The 22,413-nt window shown below is 40.4% G+C and overlaps 1 protein-coding gene across 1 annotated transcript in view; it reads left to right on the forward strand.

The window, feature by feature from the left end:
* LOC145914603 (titin-like) overlaps positions 1 to 22,413 on the forward strand; it is a 94,046-nt gene that overhangs the window by 2,480 nt on the left and 69,153 nt on the right. The window contains 3 exon segments of the mRNA XM_083002424.1: positions 12,552 to 12,657; positions 19,721 to 19,863; positions 20,046 to 20,197. Coding sequence (XP_082858550.1) covers positions 12,552 to 12,657; positions 19,721 to 19,863; positions 20,046 to 20,197 — 401 coding nt within the window.

The following is a 22,413-nucleotide window of genomic DNA, read 5'->3' on the forward strand; positions in this document are numbered from 1 at the left end:
AAGTGACTCGCTAGTTATATTTTAACCGAAACTTAAGCTATCGATCTGTGGACACTTGTTTGCCGCATGGCACTTCTCTTCATTCCGACCGCCTTGTGTCAAGCTTCGTATTGTTTGTTCTGCTCTCAAGTTTTCTTTTTGCTTGTCTTACTTTCCATGTGTGCATTGTCCACCGTTCGTGCTGCCGAGAGCCGAACAAGTGGGTCAGTTGCTCGCACAGCTTCTTGTGGTGTGTAATTAGCCACTACCACGTGACTCTGTTCAGTTTAGTCCCATTTGGAATTACTGACCCCAAAGTTGACCTGATTTTTTACTTGCATCGAGGAATTGCCCGCGCCACGTAATAACAAACGATACGATTTGTTGCACTCGCGAGGAAACGGGAAAAGATTCTTAATTACATTGAAGCGACGCGTGAGTTGCACACAGGCCAGACACTAAACGTCATTCCCACATCATTAGCCAGGAACAGAGTGGTTGTAGTTCTGCAGTGAAAGCAATATATTACGTCATTTCTCTTTACCGATAACAATCAAAATCCCAAAACACAACAATCAAACGCGTCAGAAAAATGTGTTTCTGCGCGACTTCAATCGCGATTTGACAAACGTCAAACTATGTAGAAGAAAAATACGTTCAGCGACCAAGCGCTCCGAGCGAGCGAGCCAACCGCAGCCTCACATAGCATTGAAGTTATCACGCACAAGCTGCAGTACTTGTAGCCATAAATGGCCAACAAATAACCCGGCTAACCGACGCGCCTCTTCGTTTTTGCGGCGTCAATTTAACGATGGGCATTTTCCTTGCCCTTAAAGGTAAAAGTGATCAAGCGAGAACGCTCACGTAGTGTAGGGAAAGGCACCGTGAAAACTAGACAGAAAAACAGTTCGTTCCTCGGCTGTATAGATAAACATAGGCGAAGTTGGTTATAATCATGGACGTACAACAAGCAGTTTGCAAAAGTGTATGTTTCAGCTTCGGTATAAATTACAACTTCTGCATAAGTTATATCCTCCAATTAAACACCAAAATTCGTGTCGTGACTCATTCTGGGATGTTTTGTTACAATCTTGCCTTTGATGAATTGCTGTTAAATCCATTTTTCATCTGCTTACACTGTGTAATCCTTTTTGTGTTATACGCGCGAACAAAAAAAAAATTGTTCGTTCCCAAGTCTGTCTCCTGCAAATCGAGGCAATTTTAAAGCGAGTTTTGACGTGTATTGCTTCGAAGCCATTGGCAGTAAATGTCAAGATTCACAATTCAGCGATAAACCCCTTATCGCGGTGACATGTTGGGGCACAATGGCGTGTTGGTCTAAATAAAGAGCAATTTAGTTGTGATTATTTCCCTGAGGCGAACAAGGGTGTTTTGTGGTCTAATGTTACGGCTGAATGAAAAACATTTCTTTGTTAGAAAGTTTCGTCTGTTCCAGTATGTAAACTATTTGTCGTACAACACTCATGTACTGTGTAAGGGCAAATAATGCACAATCATACTGTTGTTGGGTTTCAGTACAATTATAGCCAGAACAAGTCTGCGCTGTATTGCTTCATGATTTGTGTCGATGATTTTGAAATAGTGAGAGTACGTCACTGGTATTCCCAACAACTGCACTTTTTCAACTGCACATTTTTCTGTGAAAATACACTTAAAATTAGTTCTGCTAGAGGGCGCTGTTTCATTACTGACTGGTGGAACTTTTATTGGAAAAGTCTGATCGTAGTTTTAGAATCTGTTTTGAAAATAACACTTTTCTGATAATAGTATCTGTTTTCAAAATTAAATTTGCTGATCATTAGTTCAGAAAATAGATATTTCGCAATTCAAAACACCACGAAAGTTTTGTATTTATCCAGATTTGAATCCAACTATTGATTGTATGTTAGCTGAGGTGACCAAGTTCTTAACCGTGCAACTATCCTGCTTTGGCCTTCCGAAATAATGGCCGATTTTTTTTTAATGCTAAGTTTTTTGTGTTACTGTGTTGCTTTGGCATTTCTTTTTTTTAAAAAAAAAAAAACATTACAAAAACAATCGTGTCCATTAACACGTTACTTCTATACGACCGACTACAAAACAAACTTCAAGAAATATAAAAATATTTGCTTTGAAATGAGTAAACATCGAAATATTTTGAATTCCGCACGACATTTGCATTCCCTCCCGCACAACCGAAAAATCACGTTTAAATTATTCGTGAAACCTTCGCTGCTGACGTCAAAACAAACATCGACCACACGCGCGCTGGTGACAAATCACCTCCCTGTGACGTCACAATTACGTCACGGGAGTTCGGAACGTTTGCCGAGCGTTGATGTGCCTCCATCGTGGCTGGCAAGAATCGAAGTTGTGCAAACGTTGGCCTTTTCAGCCCAAACCATTTGTGGTGATTGATGGCAAATAAAAAGTGGTCACACGAGGGTCACTGTTTCTATTATTTGAGCAAAATTGCACCTACTGTGTTATGTGGGTTGACTGAGTTAAAAAAATATTCATGTGCTCAAGGGGATGTGTGTGGCGTTATGTTTTTGCAAAAGATTATTTCAGCGAATCTATTCTATTAGTTTCGAAATAATTTATTTTTACCATAACGGTAATATTTGAATACCTCAACACTATTATGTAATTTTCATGTAAGAAAAGTTTATAATATTTTCACGATATGTCTTTCGTCTCGGTCCAACGTATATTAAATGGACATGTCAAGGCCTGAACATCGATAAATCTTTTCCTGCGAATGCCGGACATTATCTGGTCACTTTTACGGTCACCACCCCGTCCGAGATAAGTCAAGAACAAACACAACCATCGCCATGTTTTTTAAAGTCATAGAGATGGGAAGGCATGCTGGGCTGGTCAATAGGATTGCAGGGAGAAGTGGATTTCTAAGTAAGGTTGTTAAATATCTGCGGGGGTGTGTCGTAAACCTGTCTGATTGCATTGGGATGTTAGAAAACATGCCTGACTAACGAGAGCAAAGCAGTTGTAGGAGAAGTTAACCATTTGAATTAAAGCTTTAATTTGGTTTATTTTGTTTTTTGGATCAGCACGTACAATGCAAGTCGTAAAGGGAGTCAAGCTTGTTTTGTAGTTTACGTAATTATTATCGCGATACAACACATTTGACCGAGTGTTGAGTTGAATGTTAGGAGTTGTCAGTATACTATTTCTAAAATAGTAATACATCGAATATTCCATTTAAGGGTATATGGGTTAGAAATATTAATTACCGTCTGCGCAATATACCAACAGCTGTAACTATGAAGTGCCGTCTGACATATTCATCAATATCACTCTGTCACGCACACCACCAATACTTAAAAAAGTTAAAGTAAAACCCGCGGTACGTGGTCGTCATTCAATAGGAAATGGCTACAGCAATATAGGGTTGTTCTAACTTTTCATCACCAAAGTACCCCTTGTCTTTTACCACAAGCACCATCGAAATCGATTGTGTTGTCCGCTTGTCCTGCTTTGCTGTCCGTTAGTCTCGGAATTGTTGCCTGTTTTATGTTTTATTTGCGATTATTTTCCTGTGAGTTTAGTTTAGGCCAGAATTTAAAAGGTTTTCAGGTCATTTCTAACTTCAGTTGAAAGCTGATCAAATGTTACATGGAAGCGTTATAGATGACGTTGGTGTGAGAATGTAGGTTTGAACTCGTTGTTGTATTGATGTCTGTTTGGTTGCCCTTTTACAGATGCCGACTTTTTAAATTTGCTTTACTGTAAACATAAAGTAAAAGTTCGCAAAAAATGCAATAGGTTTAAGCGTATTTGGATGCAGGTGTAAACAAAATTTAAACGTTTCTTTTCTTTGTTCTCAACGTAATCGCCATGTTTTACCCCGTTTTCACAAGGTACATGCGTAAAAGGGAAAAAGAAACACTGGCGCAAGTGCAATATTTTACTAAACGCGATCTGTCAGTAATCCGGGAAACTATTTTATCAACTTCCTGCGCTTCCGTTCCGTCTTTTATTGTCATATCTTGTGTATCGATGACGTTTCGCCGAACAAACTTGTGATTTTATCGTAACTTTAAGCCGATTTGGTTAAGATTTTCGGATGCGATTACCAAACTTTAAAATACATTTTGTCAATCAATTTTGCTTTCTTCGAAACTACTGCAACTTTCGGTTTGCTGAGATTCACCACAGAAAAATATGTATATAAAAACAGTATTGTTCAGTCATTGCAAAGAAACTTGTAAATTAAGATTAGCATACACAGCTCTTATCTGAGCAGAAACTCGAACGCTTTATATAAAACGTTCAGGGCTTTGACTCGGTAGAATCGAATGCAGGCGGCAATACTTGTTATTTGCAGCAGAGAAAGCAGAATCTGCTCGCTCAGCAGCCGATGACGTAAGTTACCTTTTAACGCCGGCCTAATCCCTGTGTGACGTAATTCGTTTGAAACTGTTTCGTTTCGGTTGAGTGGTGACAGAGCGTCCGGAACAGGTTCCCTTTTGATCGGATCTTTGCCGCCGTGCTGAAAAATTAGCGTCGTCAACACCGAAACGTCTTTTAGTCGCTCCGTTCCTCATGACTGTTAATTCATGGCAACACTGCTCTCCTATAGATTATTTTCCCTTACCTGTTTATATTGGGTTGTGTCGTAACAACGTTTTGGATTGTTAAATATCAGAAACATATTAGAGAACCCAGTTTTGCTTTGTATAACTCGTATACTATTCCTGTCTAATCTCGATCGACACCCAGACTAGAAAAATACTTCCGTGCCCTGAGGAAAGCTCCTAAGCTGCCTCCAATCCGTCGTCACCTTGGACTAAGTGGCTCATGTAAACAAAGTGGGTAGGGTCGTACTATGGTGTTGACAACTTGTTGATGTTTCGTCGGTTTTGCCGATGACGATTTCTGGGTGACGTAAATGTTTATGACAGGTGTTCAGGCTTTTTGGTTTACCACGATTTTTTACGGGTTTATGCGTTTCTGTTCGATTTGGCGTATCGAGGAAATTCAGTCTTACAAATATACGTTTAAGTACAATGCAAACGGAATACATAAACGTTACAACATCACAATGTTAACCGAAATGTTTGCGAACGACAACCAAGTTTATATATTCAACTCACAGTAAACTAACCAAACTCTCCAACGAATAAGAGATCCGGGAATACATTTGGCCCAACCTGCACCGACACTAATGGACAACTTGAACTTAATAGTGTAATCCACCCCTATTTTCCTCCCTTTCTCATGAAATTTCGCATGCTTTCGCACCCCGCATACTCGATCCTTCGCACCTCGAACGTCGTTAAACCTCGTCCAGGTTGACACAGACATGCGCCTTAATGCCAAACACCATGCCTCCGTATCGTGTTGCTGCTTACATTCTGAAAGCCGAGTCACCTTGGGTCGCTTATTCGTTTCCTCGTTTTTGCTGAACTTCATCTTGGTGGTAGTCTTTCCGCCTCTTGTCGGGGAATTCAATAAACTGCTTTACTTGGTGGGTGGTCGCAATATACTCATACACGGCCTGAAGGCTGTTGTGCTGATCAAAGTCTTGTTGGCTCTGTTGACACCTGTGGTGCATATACCTTGTCTCTGGGTCAAACTCAGACTCGAGTTCATTCGCTCATTTCAAAAATATTTGATCTTATTTTTCATTCTGCTTGTTTGCGTCTGTTGTTTTTCGTATTAGTACTTTTTTTCAAACAGTTAAAAACTTTCAATAATTGCCTTTTTGATACATGGTATCAGCGTCCTTGCTTACCCAAACGGGGTTACACATGTGCGCATATAATAGGATACTAGTTCGCATGTATTAAGCGTTTGTATTTTACGTATCCACAACCCCCGTGTCCGCCAACGGGAAACAATGCCTCGTTTGTTTGCATTGTTTACTCGCGCGATTCCGATTTCAAACCGCGTCTACATGGGTGAGAGCCGAGGTGCAGACTTTTGGGGCAAAAGCAGTTGCCAGTGAAATTCCCGATATGGGCCGATTGATTTTCTGACCCCCTGGGTACAGTTACACTCCCCTGGTGTAGTTAAGAAGACAAGTCCGTGTTCTCTGGGCTAGAAGGTGGCATTAAGACTGATCTGTGTTTCCATGTGTTGAAGTGTAGTAAACAATGCGCTTGTGTGGAGTTACGTACGCTGGTATGCAGTTTGCTGCTCGTGGTATGTGTAATAGGGTCAACATGAATGTCGTTTGGGTGCATTACGAAGATCATCATTAGTTCCGCTTTTGTGTTAAAAAATATTTTATTGAAAAATATTTGGCGAAGTTATGCGAGTTGTGCATGCTACAACCCCACAACTTCCTAATTTGTGATAATTTATCACTGTGCGAAATTGTAAAGGTAGCTGAAAAAATTTCCTCACATTTAGAAATGTATAACAACCGAGTAAAATAATTTAAATATGTTTTGAGAGGCTTGTAGCGCAGACTTCTCGCCGTTGCTGTTCAGAAATACTTAAAACGTTAGCCCATGCACGGTTTGTGTTTTGGTATATTTCTGTTGTAATAACTTTAACCCAGAAAGAAAAGGTTCTTTGTATTGTAAACAATACAACATGGCATCGAGGAAAATATTTTCATAGTGCGGCGAATAGAAGTGAGGTCGCATCACGTCCAAGCAAAACAAACCTTGCTCCCCCCAGCTCACCTTCAGTTCATTGACGCCAGTTTTGGTTTTTCTCACGTGCTTCGCGCGTTTTTCTTTTGCGAAGTAGGAGCTCGTCGTGCAGCTGCAAGGTTTAAGTTCACAATGAAAGTCTTACTTCTGTGAGTTTGTGCAAGATATATATAACCTTCAAAGGTTTAAAAACCAGGACGCAGGGCTGCAAACATATTTTTTTTTATTATATACATTGTGAAGGGTGGAATGTATACGTCGTTATATTTTTGCTTTTGTCAGAGTGTAGCCAAACATTTATGGATGGTCAGACTCGTGCGTTTATTGGAATGTACCGTGTTTCGAAGTACTTCTTCAAAGGATGTTGATTAGAAGTAGCAGAACGTCTTCCAATGCTTGACATGCCTCTGCCACGAAAACGTGCTTGTGCTTCTTGTGTTTGTAAACACAGATTCGCCATCAAAGCACCAGCAGCTTCTCTGTTAAAAAAAACACTCGGTTGTAATCTAATTGTCTTCTTGGTTAAACGCATTGCGTATTAAGTAGCAGGCTGCCATCATTCCGCGGTTTCGTAGCGAGCGTTTGACGTAGGCAAATATTTTTACAACGTTGTGCGGGCATCCAGCATTTACGATACTGACCTTTGGTTAAGTGCCAAGGCATTTCATAAAGGGCTTTGCAAACTGCCCATCCTAAATTACTCAGCTTATTCATTGGTTGTCTGTAGAATTGACGATAGGCGGTCATTGGTTGTTATCATTCTTATTCTGTAAAAAACAAAAATTTAAACAACTACTGTTAAATTCAGTGCTAGCTGATTAGTTTCGACATGTACAATGTTGGAACAGATGAGCCAGTTCGTTTCGTTACGTACTGGTGGTATTTTCGATGTGTGCTAGACGAGTAAGGTCACAGGTAAAATGATATCAGTGAATTTAGATATTGTATTTCGGTTTGTTGAGGCTGTTGCAAAACGTGAGTTATTTTTTGCAGTTTAAACGTTAAGATTGTTGGCTGCTGAAATTCGGTTGGTAACAACCATCGGTGTGTGACATGTTATGTAAAATAATATGTCTTTTGCTAGTATAAGAGTATGAAGGTTATGAACAAAGACTAATGTGTGGACAGAAGTTTCGTTGGTAAACAGAAATATTGTTCCTAAGAAATATTGTTGTTTGATCCGAGAAGTACTCCTTTATCCTCAAATAATAGAAATGAATCCAACATCAATTTATTTTACAAGAAGATGTTTATTGATTTGAGGCACGACGAACAATGCTTCCAAACACAATTTGCGGTGAAGCGAAGGCCGAGACAGGCAACTGGCTCCTGTGGCCAATGTTTATCGCCAAATATTTAAGATTCCAGAGCAACGTATACCGGAAAACGTTCGACTTGTATAAAGTCGTCTCGAAGCTCCACTTCAAAGCCTATAGAAAAAAAAGCAAGCCTCGAAAAACGTTTACGGGTACCCGCGGTGAATTTACATAAGACACCTTTGATCGTAAACGCGAGGTATTTATGTAACAGCTCCGAGCTTTTCCACCAAGCTTTGTATACTTCGTTCAAGAGGCCGTTTGAGTGTGGGAAAGTTGGGCGCTCTGCTTAATTCCCGTAGATTTTACCACACTTGGTGCGGTGTGCTTTACGTAGATATGACAAAAGTTCTGTTATGATTTATTTGCTACTTTCGAGGTTCTGATGTTCAAACAAACTCCCATAATCTTAACTTTAGCAATGTCATCTATCTCTACACACACAGCGTATTCCCATATGCATTTAAGTTATACATATATTACCCTTTAAACAGAAAAGCAATCAAAGAATTTCAATTCGGTGAACATATTTACATTATTTGTAGAAATTGCACATTGGAACCAAACAATTCTCCCAAAGTTCCAAATATCGAAGTGATTTCAAACTCTTCTAATATTCGAACCTCGGGATACGGCTTGTGCAAATTTGAGGCATTTTTTTGTGTGCAAATGTTGTGGCAAAACACAGTCGTGCTGAAGACATAGCAGTCCGTTATCGACACGTCCAATCCACTTTCTGACGCATGGCCAGAATTCTGCGCTGATCACTATCTTAATTTGATGAAGTGTCCGCCAATTGAGGTGCTGTCGATTTGAACTAGATAAACGAGTGTTAAGTCTCCAATGCTCTTGCAACTTGTTCTTTCGTAGTGAAGATACTTAGGTAGACTCTTGAGATGAGTTTCAGGTGATTAGACTTGGAACCGGATAGATTAGCCGTGAAGAACAATGCGTTGTTGCGAAAGGCAAGGTTACTGGAAGCCTTTGACATGATAAATCGATTGCTTTGTAGGCGTTTTCTACTAATTTCAGTGAAGTGTTACGAGCTGTGATGTGGTGCATTTAGCATGAGATTGAGTTGCTATGTGTCGTTCAGTTGTGTTAAATTTATTTACTTCTATGTGAATGTGAGGATGTTTGGTAGTCATTTGTGTGATGATAATTGAATTACGTCACCCTCTTTTCCAAATTGCATTTCATCGGATAATTGTTTTCAATAATTTGAAATGTTAAAACTTGCCACAGAAAACGAGTCAAATTTTCGATTTAACAACATAGAAAAATTTCTAAAAACAACTATAAAAGCGTGCTTATCACGAACCGCACGGACGCGTGGTTTCTTTCCTTCACCTCATTGTTGATCAAATCTAAATACCATACCATGTGAGTATACTGCTTCCCTTATCGTCGGTCTTTATTTTGAGACGATAGCAACTGCTGTTCATTTGTCGTTCGTTACGAAGCGAAACAAAACAATTTCTGAAACACTCCAGGTCGTTGGAGGCTTTTCGGCTTCCTGCCATCGTGTGCTTAGTTGTGCTTCACTGAGCTGTGTTGTTTTAATTACAAGACAGTCACAAGTGGGCTTAGCGTCTTGCAAGCTTTTTTGCGCAATTTAATTTGGTCTAAATATTTTATTGACCTTTTAACTACATTGTATTGTAAGTGCGCTTTGAAGGTTGTACGTGTTTTTTAAAAAAAAATTTTACACAGTCTGTTTATGAACAGCTAAGGTAAGTTTTTTTGACTGGCATTACCGGAAACACCAAAATTCCCAAACCACAATATCAAACTTTCGGGTAAGTGCGTCAACAGCACGAAATTGAGTAATGCTGTTTTTTTTGAAATACCTCCTGATCGTTTATCCCGCAACCTATTAGCTTACAACCAGTAGACAGCAACCGAAAACCGACATTCTGTAAACGTAGGCGCCGCGCTTAAAATGTTTACGTTCGCCCACAACAGCGAGAGAAAGTCAGTGCAAGGGGTAGGTTGGCGGCAATGTGCACTTCAAACTTTGGTCAGGGCGACTGGAGAGTCTCGATGTGGGAAGCTAAAATGTTGGCTTAAAAAAAACATTATGTATGTTGTTTTACTGTAAAAGTTAGTCAAAGTTTAAATATCTTTGCTGTTGTGCAGTTTGTGTTGAAAGGTGGTGACATGACATGAATGAGCAGTTAAGGCTACGCAAAGAATGCCTTTATATTGTGTGATAGCGCGCTGTAGTATGTTCAACAACGTTAATGATTAAATTGTCATGATGTGTCAAGTAGTTGGTATCAGTTAGCTGCAGTGTTAAGCCAAAGGAAATTGAATTAAAAGACTGTTTCAGTAATGTGCGCATCACTGCGAAATATATATCAAAAAAATCTTACAGCTCTTGTGTATTGATACCGTATTTGGTATTCGGGACGCAATTGCGACGAAGGCGCATTACTGCGGGACACCAAACCGCGTTATCTGAATGTAATTAAGGGTTGAAACCCTGCCAGGCCCTTCTCGCCAAACGCGAGCGAGCCTATAGGCTGTTTACGTCATTCGGGCAAAATTAGGATTTCGGGCGACGCCATAAAGTGCTTGCGGAAAGCGGGACTTGGATTAAGCTCCGAAGGCACGATAATTATTTGACTGCCCTCAGATGCCACACGCGGCGTGTCACGCTCGAGTTGCTTGACCTGAAACAAGCTCGATTTTTCCCCAACAAACAAGCCGACCGGGTGAACTGGGAAATTGGAAGTTGGCGCTCTGGTTTTAGCTGATGCAGGATTTGCGGTTATGACGTGGTAGTAGTTGTTTTGCCAGCGTACATGATATTCGTGACGCAAAATGCACGAATCTGTTTTCGGGATAGATTTACAGCCAGTTGTTTAAACACGTATGGGCGTAATTGTCTTAAATTATCAAGTTAGGCAAATTTGCTTTGTACTGAATAACAAATATGCAGCTGAAAGAAATATCGCCAGCAAGTCAGCCCAGTTCAAATTTATTACCGTATAATAAAGTCTGTTGGAAGTAACTTAACGTGTGAGTTTCTATGTAGTTCAGATCCTAGGGAGTTATCTAATTTATCAGTAGTTTTCAGTAACTGACAGCTATAAACAAATGCTGCCTTATAAATTGTTAGATACCAGCGCGAAGTTCTTGTGTTGTATAAATGTGCTACGTTATAAATGGTTTGTATTGCTGTGTTTGTGGAGCCCATATTTTCCTCTAGAAATAAATGTGCTGGATTGTTTTCTATTCCATTTATCTTAACTGTTCTCAGTAATACACCACATTCATATTGGTGTGTAGTTAAAAGTTGAAACCAATTTATTATTCTTCATACCATCAATTGCAGCTGGTTGTTTAAAATTACTAACAATATGTCCGGCTGGTCGTGCACCGGTAAAAGGTGGTTGTTCTCGTGCACTAGTTGCGTACATCCGAATACACTGACCCGTGATGAAGTCGCAAGCAACAACATTGTAAACATAAACAATAACCAGGAAAAGATTACAACACCCTTGATCAGCCACAAGTTTATCGAAGAAAAGATCGCCCCCACTGATGAACTAATAGTTGTTCCTGATGTAGATGGTAAGACATTTGTTCGTCGTGTCTCAGTGATCTTGAGGCGTTCCAACCAAGACTGCGTGTTTTGCGTGCAAGTATATTCTTCCTTAGTTTTACATATAGGCACTTCTCACAATACAAAGCACTGTGATGAACCATGTTGACAATTTTTAACCATTTATAGAACGTACTGACGCTGCTTTTTATGGAATTGTAGTTGTCTTGTATGAACGCAAACAGATTTTAACCTCCAAATACATATTTCCATAAATGTGGTTAGGAAGTATAATTCACCAAAAAAATATCTTCAATTCTGAGGATATAAGTTCTTGCCGAAACGTTTTTCGTATGAAACATGACAATGTTAACAACAGTATAGGCCAATCTTTTTATTCTCAGAATTATGAGCCGTTAATAGTGATCCTAAATATCTCCAAAGTTAAGAACATTTGGCCAACGTTGTATATGGATGATAGTCAACGGTATAGCGCGGAATTGTATCTCGCTATCGCATGACCAGAGAGGACCGCCCCACTGCGAAGATATAGTTGAGAATTACCTGTAAAAACTTGTCATGAGGGTCGGTATTTTTCATGACCAAGTTACGACAAGTCGAGTGGTCGGACATAAAAACGACTCAAGAGGCTCTCTAAACCACCCGACACTTTCCCTTCTAATGGCGTGTAACTCACCGTCGTTTCGTGTTGACAAACGTTCCGCCCACTCCTCCTTGATGCCGGGTCCCAATGTCGCGTCGACGTACAACGCTTTCCAGAGCACCTTTCCAAATAACCTTAGTCACCCAGTCTTTTCTTATGTTTCTTACTCACTGGTTCATACATATCCTTTCTGTTTGAAGTCACGCAAGTTGGTTTTGTCGCAAGCTTAGTCGGTTCCACTCCAAATGACGTCACCCCGGCTTTACAAATGTGCTGTCATTGTGTGTTAGTCATTCTAGCGACTTTTAATATCGTTCAACTTCATTTATTCTTACGTTTAAACACCCAACAGTAGTTTGCCGACAACTGATGGTAAAATTTCACTCATATATATCATGTCAACCATACATTGACAGAATCACCAATCAGCAACGGTGTGAAGTCACGTGTTCTCAGCCGAAAATCTTCCCACAACTCAGCGCCGGGGACTCCCCTTTCGCAACAGAAAGCCAGCACACCATTGTAAGTGGTTTGATTAAGTATAAAATTTGTTTAGATATGCGTGCAATACGGACAAATAAAATATAACAGCAAACTACTCACATCTTGCAGATGTTCTTGGTGCCAAAATTAATTCATGATACACTTTTTGATATTCAGAAAATATATTTCAAAAAAACGAACAGTTTATTTTATGTAATTTTGGGTAAGCTGATGTTTGTTGTTCTCAAAATAGTAGTTCTTGTTTGCTAAAGAAATAAGTCTTGTTTAAATGTGTTTAAAGTCAAAGGGCTTGATTTTGTTTCTGAGAAAGTGAATATGTTTATTGCCAGTCAATCACGTTCAAGTATATTGACATAGAGAAGGAGTTTCGTGTAAACTGTCTCGTATGCGCTTTCTGAAACCGGTAAGACAACAAGACAGGACAAAGGGCGTTGTTGTCTTGGGTTGTTTGATTCCAAGTACAAACCTACACAAGTTCAAATAAATGGGCCGTTTTGGTGACTTAGTATGTATTGTGGTTTTCCCAGCGTTGTACTTCTCAAAGGTTTCTCAATACGCTGTCGAATTGCATTTTAGTCCACTTCCGTTGATTTTTAATTGCATTTTTGTGTGTATTGAAGTGTTTGTGGAAATTTTTTAAATTTTGTAGGTTATAGTCGGCATACAAAATGTCCTCTGCCGTGTTATGGGACTAGTTTGGTTAGGTTCACTCTCCTTGGCCTAACTCAGGATGTTTTGTCAGGATGATGACCGTTTTTAGAGAGGGTAACGACAGCGATAATTTGTAACTGGATTTTAGCTGCACTGGTCCTTCAAACATATAGTCCACAACCGCGCAACGTAACTAATAATCCGTATTGTAAAAATATAACCACGTTTGGATGCGAAAATATGACAAACGTGCTTATAATGGAAAAATTTCCGTTTCCTGCAAACATTAAAAGAAACAACTTCTCCGTAATTCAATTAATACCCAACAGCTGTTATGGTAATACGATTGGTTTAAATCTCCGTCTTTCTAAATCATGAATAATCATGGTCGTCTTGACAATGATTGACTATCATTTCTGGGCTGCCAAAGTTTAGTGTGGTTCCCGTAATCTGGCGCAAAACCCCATCACCCTACTCGTAATCTACGACTCAAAAACTAAGCTTGAAGATTACTGCTAGGTTTGGCGATGTTTGAATGAACAAAGTAGATATTGGGGCCTGTTAAAAGTTTGTGTAAGTGCTATCTTCTGGTGTGTAGATTTTTCATTGGCAATAGCGTTTTCCTTGCAATTTGTTTAAACGTTATAGATAGCGATTTCGCTGAATGCAAAACAATTAGACCCTCCGGTTATAGCTGAAGAGATAGGTGGGATATTTCCGAAAACCTTTACGAAACTCCTATAGCCAAGAGCAGATATGTTTTTCTTTGGTTGTCATCAGTTCCAACTCACCCGGCGATGTTGTTTGGTTTGTGAAACCGACAGTTCCCGTGCCAACACCGTCTTGAATCGCAGGAAAACAAATAAAAATCGCGTGCCGATAACTACAGGCCGTTTGCCCGGGTCAGTCTCTACTTTGGCCGACCGATGATTTATTATGCAACTGCTCCACATTTCCATTAAAATGACAAACGCTCTCCTGCCCGAAACCGTGCTGGGCTTAGACAGGAATCCCATGTTCGTACGTTAGATTTATAACCTTCGCCATATGTGCGTGTGGTAATAGCGACTCGACGATAAGATCGTTCCGCCATGCTTTTGTGGGCGCTTGTATGTTGTTGATGATTTTGGTTTCTTCCCACTGTTCAAAACGTCCCAGTGAGGTTGCCTTAAACTTGGGGTTCGGGCGTGTTTCACGCTGGGTGGCATCACGGGAGTAGTGGCGCGGTTTGGCGAAGCAGGTGCTGTTGTTTAATATTTGATCAACGATAATGTTTGTGTTTTAACACGTTATTATAGCTGTGCTGGAAATATTCGTGCGCATATTCTTAACATTATTGCAGCGACTGTGATATGGTAAAGATAAACAATAGTAGTGGACTTTTTCGTTTCTGGCTGTGATCTGAAACAGGACTTCTCATACTTTTTGGTTCGTGCACGATTTTTAAAACATAAATTCCTATGATACACCTTGATGGATTAGCCTTCACGTTAATATTATTGCGTAAACAACTGGCAGCGCTAAATAGAGAATTGCCCCCTTTAAAAACCAATTAGTTTCGCCACAAATCGTTTCAGAAACCATGCTCGAGAAGAGCTCTTACCACATAACTTCGTTGAAGACAGTAACTTTTAAATGTGATAGATATACCTTTAAGTCATTTGTGGTTATGTTGTTTCTGATATATATGCAACATAAAGACAAATGACTTAGGTTTTCTCTTTTATACCTTGTTAAAAAATCCGATACCAAGTGTTTGTTGCCCATAAGACTGTAGGGGGTGATTCCTTTACATGTTTTACATATTGTGGATATTGTGTTCAGATAAAAGTCCCATACATATAGAGAGATTAAATGTTCAACGTAAAAATATCCAGCAACCGCAAAAAAGCTAATGCCTTCGCGGTTATTACAGTTTAAACGTATCGTTATTGTAGCTAATGTGGACAACTTCTCACTGTTACGTTTTGCCCATAACAAGCTTACCCTCGAAAATTGCCGCCAGTAACGCGATCGAACGGCTCCTGACAAAACAAATCCACCAACGCAATCAGTCGTAACTTTATGCCACTTCGCTTGCCGTAATCTTCCTGATCCGACATCGGTCCTAGCTTCAGTCCCGCCGCTCTGCACTGTTAGGTGCTATGGGAAAATCGCTATCAAAATAAAGGGAAACTGAGACTTTTCGTCGTTTGACAGAGGTCGAATCCGATCTTGGTGGGGACGCTAATTGGTTTGCGCCTCTACGCAAGTGCTGTATCTCTCTTCGGAAAGGGACTGGCAGTTAATTTTTGTTTGCGGCTTTAAACTCTGCTTTCAGTCAGCAAAATAAGCCTTTCCTTACTCACAACCTGAGCAGCTTAAACCGCTTATAGTTCAATCCAACAACACGCATGAAACTAAGTAACTTGGCATTGTCAAATTTACAATGGGAGTTGTGCTGCTTATTTCCGCCAATTAGTGGTTAAATGGCGTATTATTTGTCGACAAACTCGTTGTGTCAAGAAAAGCTCGATTTTAGAGCTTTGCCATTGTTTTGTGTCGCATACTATTTCAACCAAAATTGTCAAATCGCTGCTTGTAACGCCCCTAAATGACTCACAACATCGCCAGTGTTGACTCGTCCAATTGTTTCATCAAATCCGCATTAGGAGCATCCGACATTGGCAGGAACTTACATTCGGCTACATGCTGACGTAAACTCTGGAGGTGCCAAAATGTCGGAAATTAATCGAGCCACCGACTTGTTTATAAATGGATCTCCGCCGAGGTTGTCTCATTGCAAGACGTTGCTGTTTATGTTAGTTCGTATTTCTCTGTTGAAATGTGGCATTTGTACAGCTGAAATTCAGCATTAGGCTTGGAATCAACGTTGCTTTGAAATTTGCGTATGAACGGCGAGGTTCGATCCTCTAGGGAATTTAGTTTTTAATCGACATGAATGCTTTAATTTTGAATTGGAATGTATGTTTTTATTCGTAAAGGTGGATTTGCAAACGTTTGGCATCTTGCGTACTTTAGGTACAATATGTGGACTTTCTGTGCAATTCAAAATTTGACGGTTAAGTTCATTTGTGCACAAGTGAGAAAGGCCGCCTTCTTTACATCAAACCCGCATCCCAGACAACATGTCTCGTCGCTTACACAATTTTATTACTATGCTTGTCATGCTTGCTTGACCGGATAAAACATATACATATACTTGGGCGAATGAAGTCATCAATTATGGAGGAGGAAATTGTGTGTCTGAAATGTACATGCAGCACAGCAGAGGAGTTCTCTTGTTGCGAGAACAATGGCTGAAACTTTAGTCTGAACAATAAACTAATGTTTAGGTCGAATGTAAGTGTATATGTGAGCCTTTAAGACAGTTATTTCACCTTCTTTCCAACATAGTTCTGCATGGATTCTATTATTAAACAAAACTTGGAAATATAACTTACCACCAAAGGGAGCAACGAAAATCGCCGACCGCAGAACCTTTCGAGCGGGCGCCCTGAATGGCAAACTCGGAAAACCTCCTCTCCCCAGTCTAATTATAGCAGAATGTCGTCATAGCTCGTACAGCGCAAGCTCAGAGTCGTACACAGGCTTGCTGGTAAGGGGCGTCATTGCCATTAGCGGTGAACCTGTTTTGCCAGGGCGGGCGTACCTTGGCTTAGAGCTCGAGAGCCCATATCCGACATACTTGAAACCTACATATTTTTACCCTCAACGCGGTAAACTTGGCTCGCGGTTCCATGTCATCGCCAAATTCTGGTGTACTAAAAATACATTCAGAAAAGCGGATGGAAATGTCAATCTAACGTGGTTCCACTAAGGTCATTTTTTAACACCATTTACAATGAAAATGTACAGAAGCACTAAGCAAGGATGCCAACAACAAACTATGATGTTTATCAGCCTTTCGATACCCGGGAATTATCGTGGTCTAAGTAGCGGTTGTGTTTGTGCAAGCGACTTGCTTCAAAAACAGCCAAATGCTGTCGAAGCGCAAAAACAAAGCACAAGACCGTGTTCACTCACACGCTTGCTCGAGCGGAACCAAAATGACGTTCAGGTAACGGGCGCAGTCGGGCGTGACGAGATATTGACGCATTATTTGTCGAAGTGAGTTAAAATCTCCGACACTGTTTAGTCTGTTCGTCTTCACGTTTCTTAAAGAAACGATCGGCCGTAGCATGCCATAGGTTGTCAGTAGAACTCTGCTAATTCAGTAACATTTAAGAACATTTGAGTAGAATTTGTAGATCAGTTTGTAATAACTTAAGGTTTCGTGCTACCTATGTCGTTGTAATGAAAAAAGAAACATGGACTTTGAAGTGCAGGCATACTGTGTCATATTGTTTGAACTTCCCAAGTAAGAAATATGCAGTACATTTGTAGGCGGCTTTTGTCAGTGTACACGCGTCAGTTCGATTCCCTAGATTCGTTTGCTTGTAATTTTACTGCATTCATAAGGTAACGTTCATGGTGGAATGAAAAATAATTTACTGCTGTGGTTCTCCCGCTTAAAATTCAGCGCTGGCGCAGCAACCGCTGTCGTTTTGGGAATAAACGCGAGCCAAACTGTGACTCATACATTTAGAAATAGGAAATCTGAAAGCTTCGAGGTAACTTTTAATCGCAAACCTCTTACCATTTACGTCTCAGTTGAACTTGTTGTTCTGCGGATGGCGAGATAAGAGCGTGTGGAAAGCAAGTTTATGCTCCGAGCACGTTGTCGAGTGCCGCGAAGAGCTTTGTGATGTACGAGAAAGCCAATATCTGTAGGATGGAGGACCGCTTGTTGTTTCAAACGAAATGGCGAACGGGTTTTTATGCGCAGTGTTGCGACCGCAAGTTTCAAGCAGACTTCTAAGCCCTATACGCCACATCGGCATATTGTGTTTTTCTGTTTCAAATTGTCTAATTTGTAAGTAGAACTAAAGAGTTTTATTTACGAAGCAGTGTGTTATGAGTCCAGTTCAAGGATATTACGAAAACAAAGCACTTACACAAACGTGTGACAATGCATGTCACTGGTGTTTTTCAACCTGTATATTACCTTAGCATGTCAGTAGATTTTGTTAAGTCAGTACATGATTTTATTTTATGCAAATGTATGGCTATACACAATGAAATAACATCGTTGGCTTCTTAGTGTTCTGACCATGTATCACGATTGCAGACGAGAGTGCTTTTCACGCCATTTGTGTCGAAAATATTCAAACGAAAACTTGGCATGCAGCTGAAGGCGTGTCAAAAAGTTCAGGGTTGTCTTCTACAGGAAACAGGCACCCAGCTATAAATGGTTTGTTGATTTCCTGTATTACGGTTCTGCAGTAAAGTTGCGTTGCAACTGAACGTTGGCGGTTTCATGCATCTTCAGACCAAGTGGCTGCGTGGTTCTGTGTTTATGGCACCGTTGGTCGGGCAGGAATTCCAGGTCGTATTTACGTAACATAGATGTACTTATCCGAGCTTCTTGGCTTTGTATGAGTTGTTCATGAAAGAAGGAAGGAATACTTATATTTCTACAGGTAGTGCAGTTCTACAGATACTGTTTTGACGAGCAAGGTCCCATTAACATAGTTCTAGTTAATACATTCTGGGAATCATTTCTAATTTTATTGCAATCGCCGTGACGACTTTCATCTCTTATATCTCATACTACAAGCATGGAAACGTTAATTCCTGGTTAAAATCTGTCAAATTTTATGAACTTGACGGCTTCCTTGTTCCGTTTCTTAGGATGTGCTAAAATTTTGTGACATTTCGTTCCCACGTATTCTGTCCACTTGTGGAATGTTGCGCCCAGTGAATATAGGTCGCCGAGCACGTGCGAGCTGTCATACGCACAATTAAGCCCCACTTCCCAATCCAGGTAACCTTTTGGCTTTTCTGATTTACACGCTCCTCTGCTCTTTAATGTCGACCTGAGCAATTTGTACAGAGGTAGTTGTGTTATAGGGGTTGACGCGTGCTGGCTTTGAAAGCTTTTGCAAACTATTCGCGGCTGTAAGAGGTTTCAGCTTCCAAAACGTTTTGATGTTAAGAAGGTGCCAAAGATTTTAATGTTTGCTACTTCATAATTCACTATGTTGTTATGTTTGGTTTGTCTTTATTCATGAAAGGTTCTGTTTTGTGACTTGTTATTTTATTTAGAGAGGAAGTCCTGAATACCTACAACAGTACACATAGGCTATGTGTGGCATCGGACTGTTGTGCTGTCCTACGCAGATTTTACAAGTTCTAGACATTACCTTGCCTTATGCACAATGATAGGTATTAGAGAAACTGTTTCTAGAAAGGGATGTAGCACCTGTTTGTGGTTGTTGGTTAATCCAAGCCAAAAAGTTGGTGGATGACCTAACAATACCATATAAAGTTAATAACAAATCGTAATTACGATTTGTTTAACTTTCGCTGTTTCTACAATTTTTAGAAGCCACAAAAAATCCGAAATAGGGAAAAGTTCTGAATCTCTTACTGGCGAAGCGGCGCCATTCAAGCGGAACAGTTTTGTGTCAACCGCGTCTTCAGTTACGTCACGTACTACGTCGGAGGGTGACGTCTTCTTTCCTGAACCTGGTGAGTTAACATAGTAGATAATTGTTCGTGAAAATATAGTTAAAAAACTTCTGCTTGCCGAGAAAATCCAGGCGTGAATTAACATTTTTTATTGTCTTAATAGTGTTTTATTTTTAATTTGCTGTTTTTTGTTGTAAATGCTCACTTCGAAAACGCAGCTGAAAAAATTCCACATGTTTCAGTTGAGGAAGTCAATGCAGACATGAGCATTCGTTCCATGAAGTCGCCCCAGTTCACATTAAAGCCACAATCCAAGGTTGTGGAAGAAGGGAAGAGCGTTTCATTTAAATGCCAAGTCACTGCGACCCCTATGCCCACCATTGATTGGTACAAGGTGCGTAAAAACTTGTGCAACTTAATGGCACTTTCTACACTTTAATATTTGGAATTGGTCGTGTGAACATTGATTTCAAACAAATAAGACGTCCTGCTTTACTTCTTTTGTATGTTTGTGTTATTTTTTATAGAGCACATGTTGCCATTTACTATGTTGCTAAAAAATTGAGACACTGGTGGGTCACCTATGAACCTGATTTACCAGTACACAGATCTGATTAAATCATAATCTGTGTTGTTTGGGGAAAACCAGTTAAAGTGAAAGCAATGTTTCCTATTTGACCATTTTATTTTATGATAAGACGCCGCTTCTTTAAACTATCAGTGAGAAATCTCCCCACTCTTGAATAATAGACCTTACTGGGTGGCCCTATATAACAAGCAATAACTAAAATGCCAACTGTCAAAGAAAGGGTCCTGCAATTTTACCTTTAAATCTATACTGACAGGCCTTTTAAGCGTCGTCCATACATCACATAAAACCATTCCAGCCACAGTGGGCGCAATTACCTTATCAAGTGCAACCCAATAGCGGGCGGACGGTCAGTGGGCAGTCACACGAGTACGCAAAGTTCACAACTTCAAAGCGCCTGTTTACGTTAGACGCGGGGAAGTCCCTTCGAGGCTTTGCGCCATGGTGTCACGTTACCCCATGTTGATCTAAGCGAATTTTTGAGAGAAGTTATCCGTGGCTGTTGGCCAACATTTTAGGGAGGCGCTAAGCTTCGCATGAGCAATAGGCTATTTGAATTTCTGGGGAAAATGTACGACTGATGACGTAACAATGGGGCCTTGTGCGGTTTAAGGGCGTGGAAGTCGACAAGGCTCGCTAATTGGCCAGCGACATGGACGACAGTACAATAAGCCAGTTGTTTGTGGGCTGAGAACACCGGTTGCTACTGACAGATGTAATACAACCGCGTAATTGATCGAATTGTGTTAAACTGCATTTTTCAATTGCTCTTATGGCTAGGGTTCACTAGGATTGCTCTTATGACCTTCAGCAACAGGTTTTTTGTTTTGTCTGTGCGTACATGCGTGTGTATAGATTATAGATACCATCAGCGCCGACTTGGCACATAAGCATTCAAGGAATTTAAAAATTCAGTAGAAAACCTGGAAATATAAGCAACGTGGTTTTGTGACTGGCTATGACAAAATGCATAAAGGCTAAGTTAGTACACAAGGATTGTTTGTCTTACGTCACGCTTTATTTCAATAAACTTGAAACGGGTGAATTTCACAAACAGAATGTATTTGTTTCCTAAAAAGAAACACGGTCGCCTCGAAACTTTTTATTGTACTTTTCGGCAGGAACTGTGGCGACGCAATTCTTGCTCCTATCTCCGCAATGCGGCGCTAGAGCGCTTTGCGTGTGCATTCTTTTAAAAACTGCATTTAGGGAGCATTTGCAGTAAAATTCTTTGTATCTTTTCTATCAGTTCCAGTCAAACTTTGAAAAAAAACTCTCATTAATTTCGGGTCTTCGACAAATTCAGGTAACCTAGTCACAATTTCGCGGTTTTAAAAGAACGGAAAGTCGAGTGTTTAATTCGTTGATTATGTTTCATACGTGGTGTGCATGGCCTAAACGTGAATTGACGTCTGCGCAAAACCACATATTCTCCACCTTGTGATCAATATCACTGCAAGTCAGCAACGACCTCATTACTGGGAACTGTAGCCACACTGCGCACTGATCCGTGCAGTGAAAGTGCACTGTGATTGGTCGAGACGCGTCCCGTGACCTTTTCGTCATCGCAAGTTGACGAGGCGCTCACCTTTCGGCCCAACGCTGTCGCGTGTTTGACATTTTTCTGGAGGTTTTTTTGGCTCGGCGAATTGCAAGGCTTGCGTATACTTAGTTGGGATTAGCGTGGAGTCTGTGGCGGCCTAGCGACTGGCAGCACGCGAAAGATTGCACGCTTTATCATTTTTTCGATGCACGCGGCGTGTAATTTGCTTGGTGCACTTTGGGGCAAATCCACTATCTGATAAATTTTTGCACGCAGCACAGTCACTTGGAAAAGTATGCCAATGTTCAAAACAAACTTACCGATATCATATTGAAACAATATTATTGTGCAATTTGTTGTCATGTTCATATCTGCAAGAGTGTTTTGCGTCTTATCGTTTGTAAAATCGATCAAAGTTGGAAATCCCACAGCGCATAATCTGATATTTAAGCGGTAAGCAGACATTTGACACTTTCCG

Source organism: Ascidia mentula, chromosome 9 (genome assembly GCF_947561715.1).
Source record: "Ascidia mentula chromosome 9, kaAscMent1.1, whole genome shotgun sequence".
Classification (NCBI taxonomy): domain Eukaryota; kingdom Metazoa; phylum Chordata; class Ascidiacea; order Phlebobranchia; family Ascidiidae; genus Ascidia; species Ascidia mentula.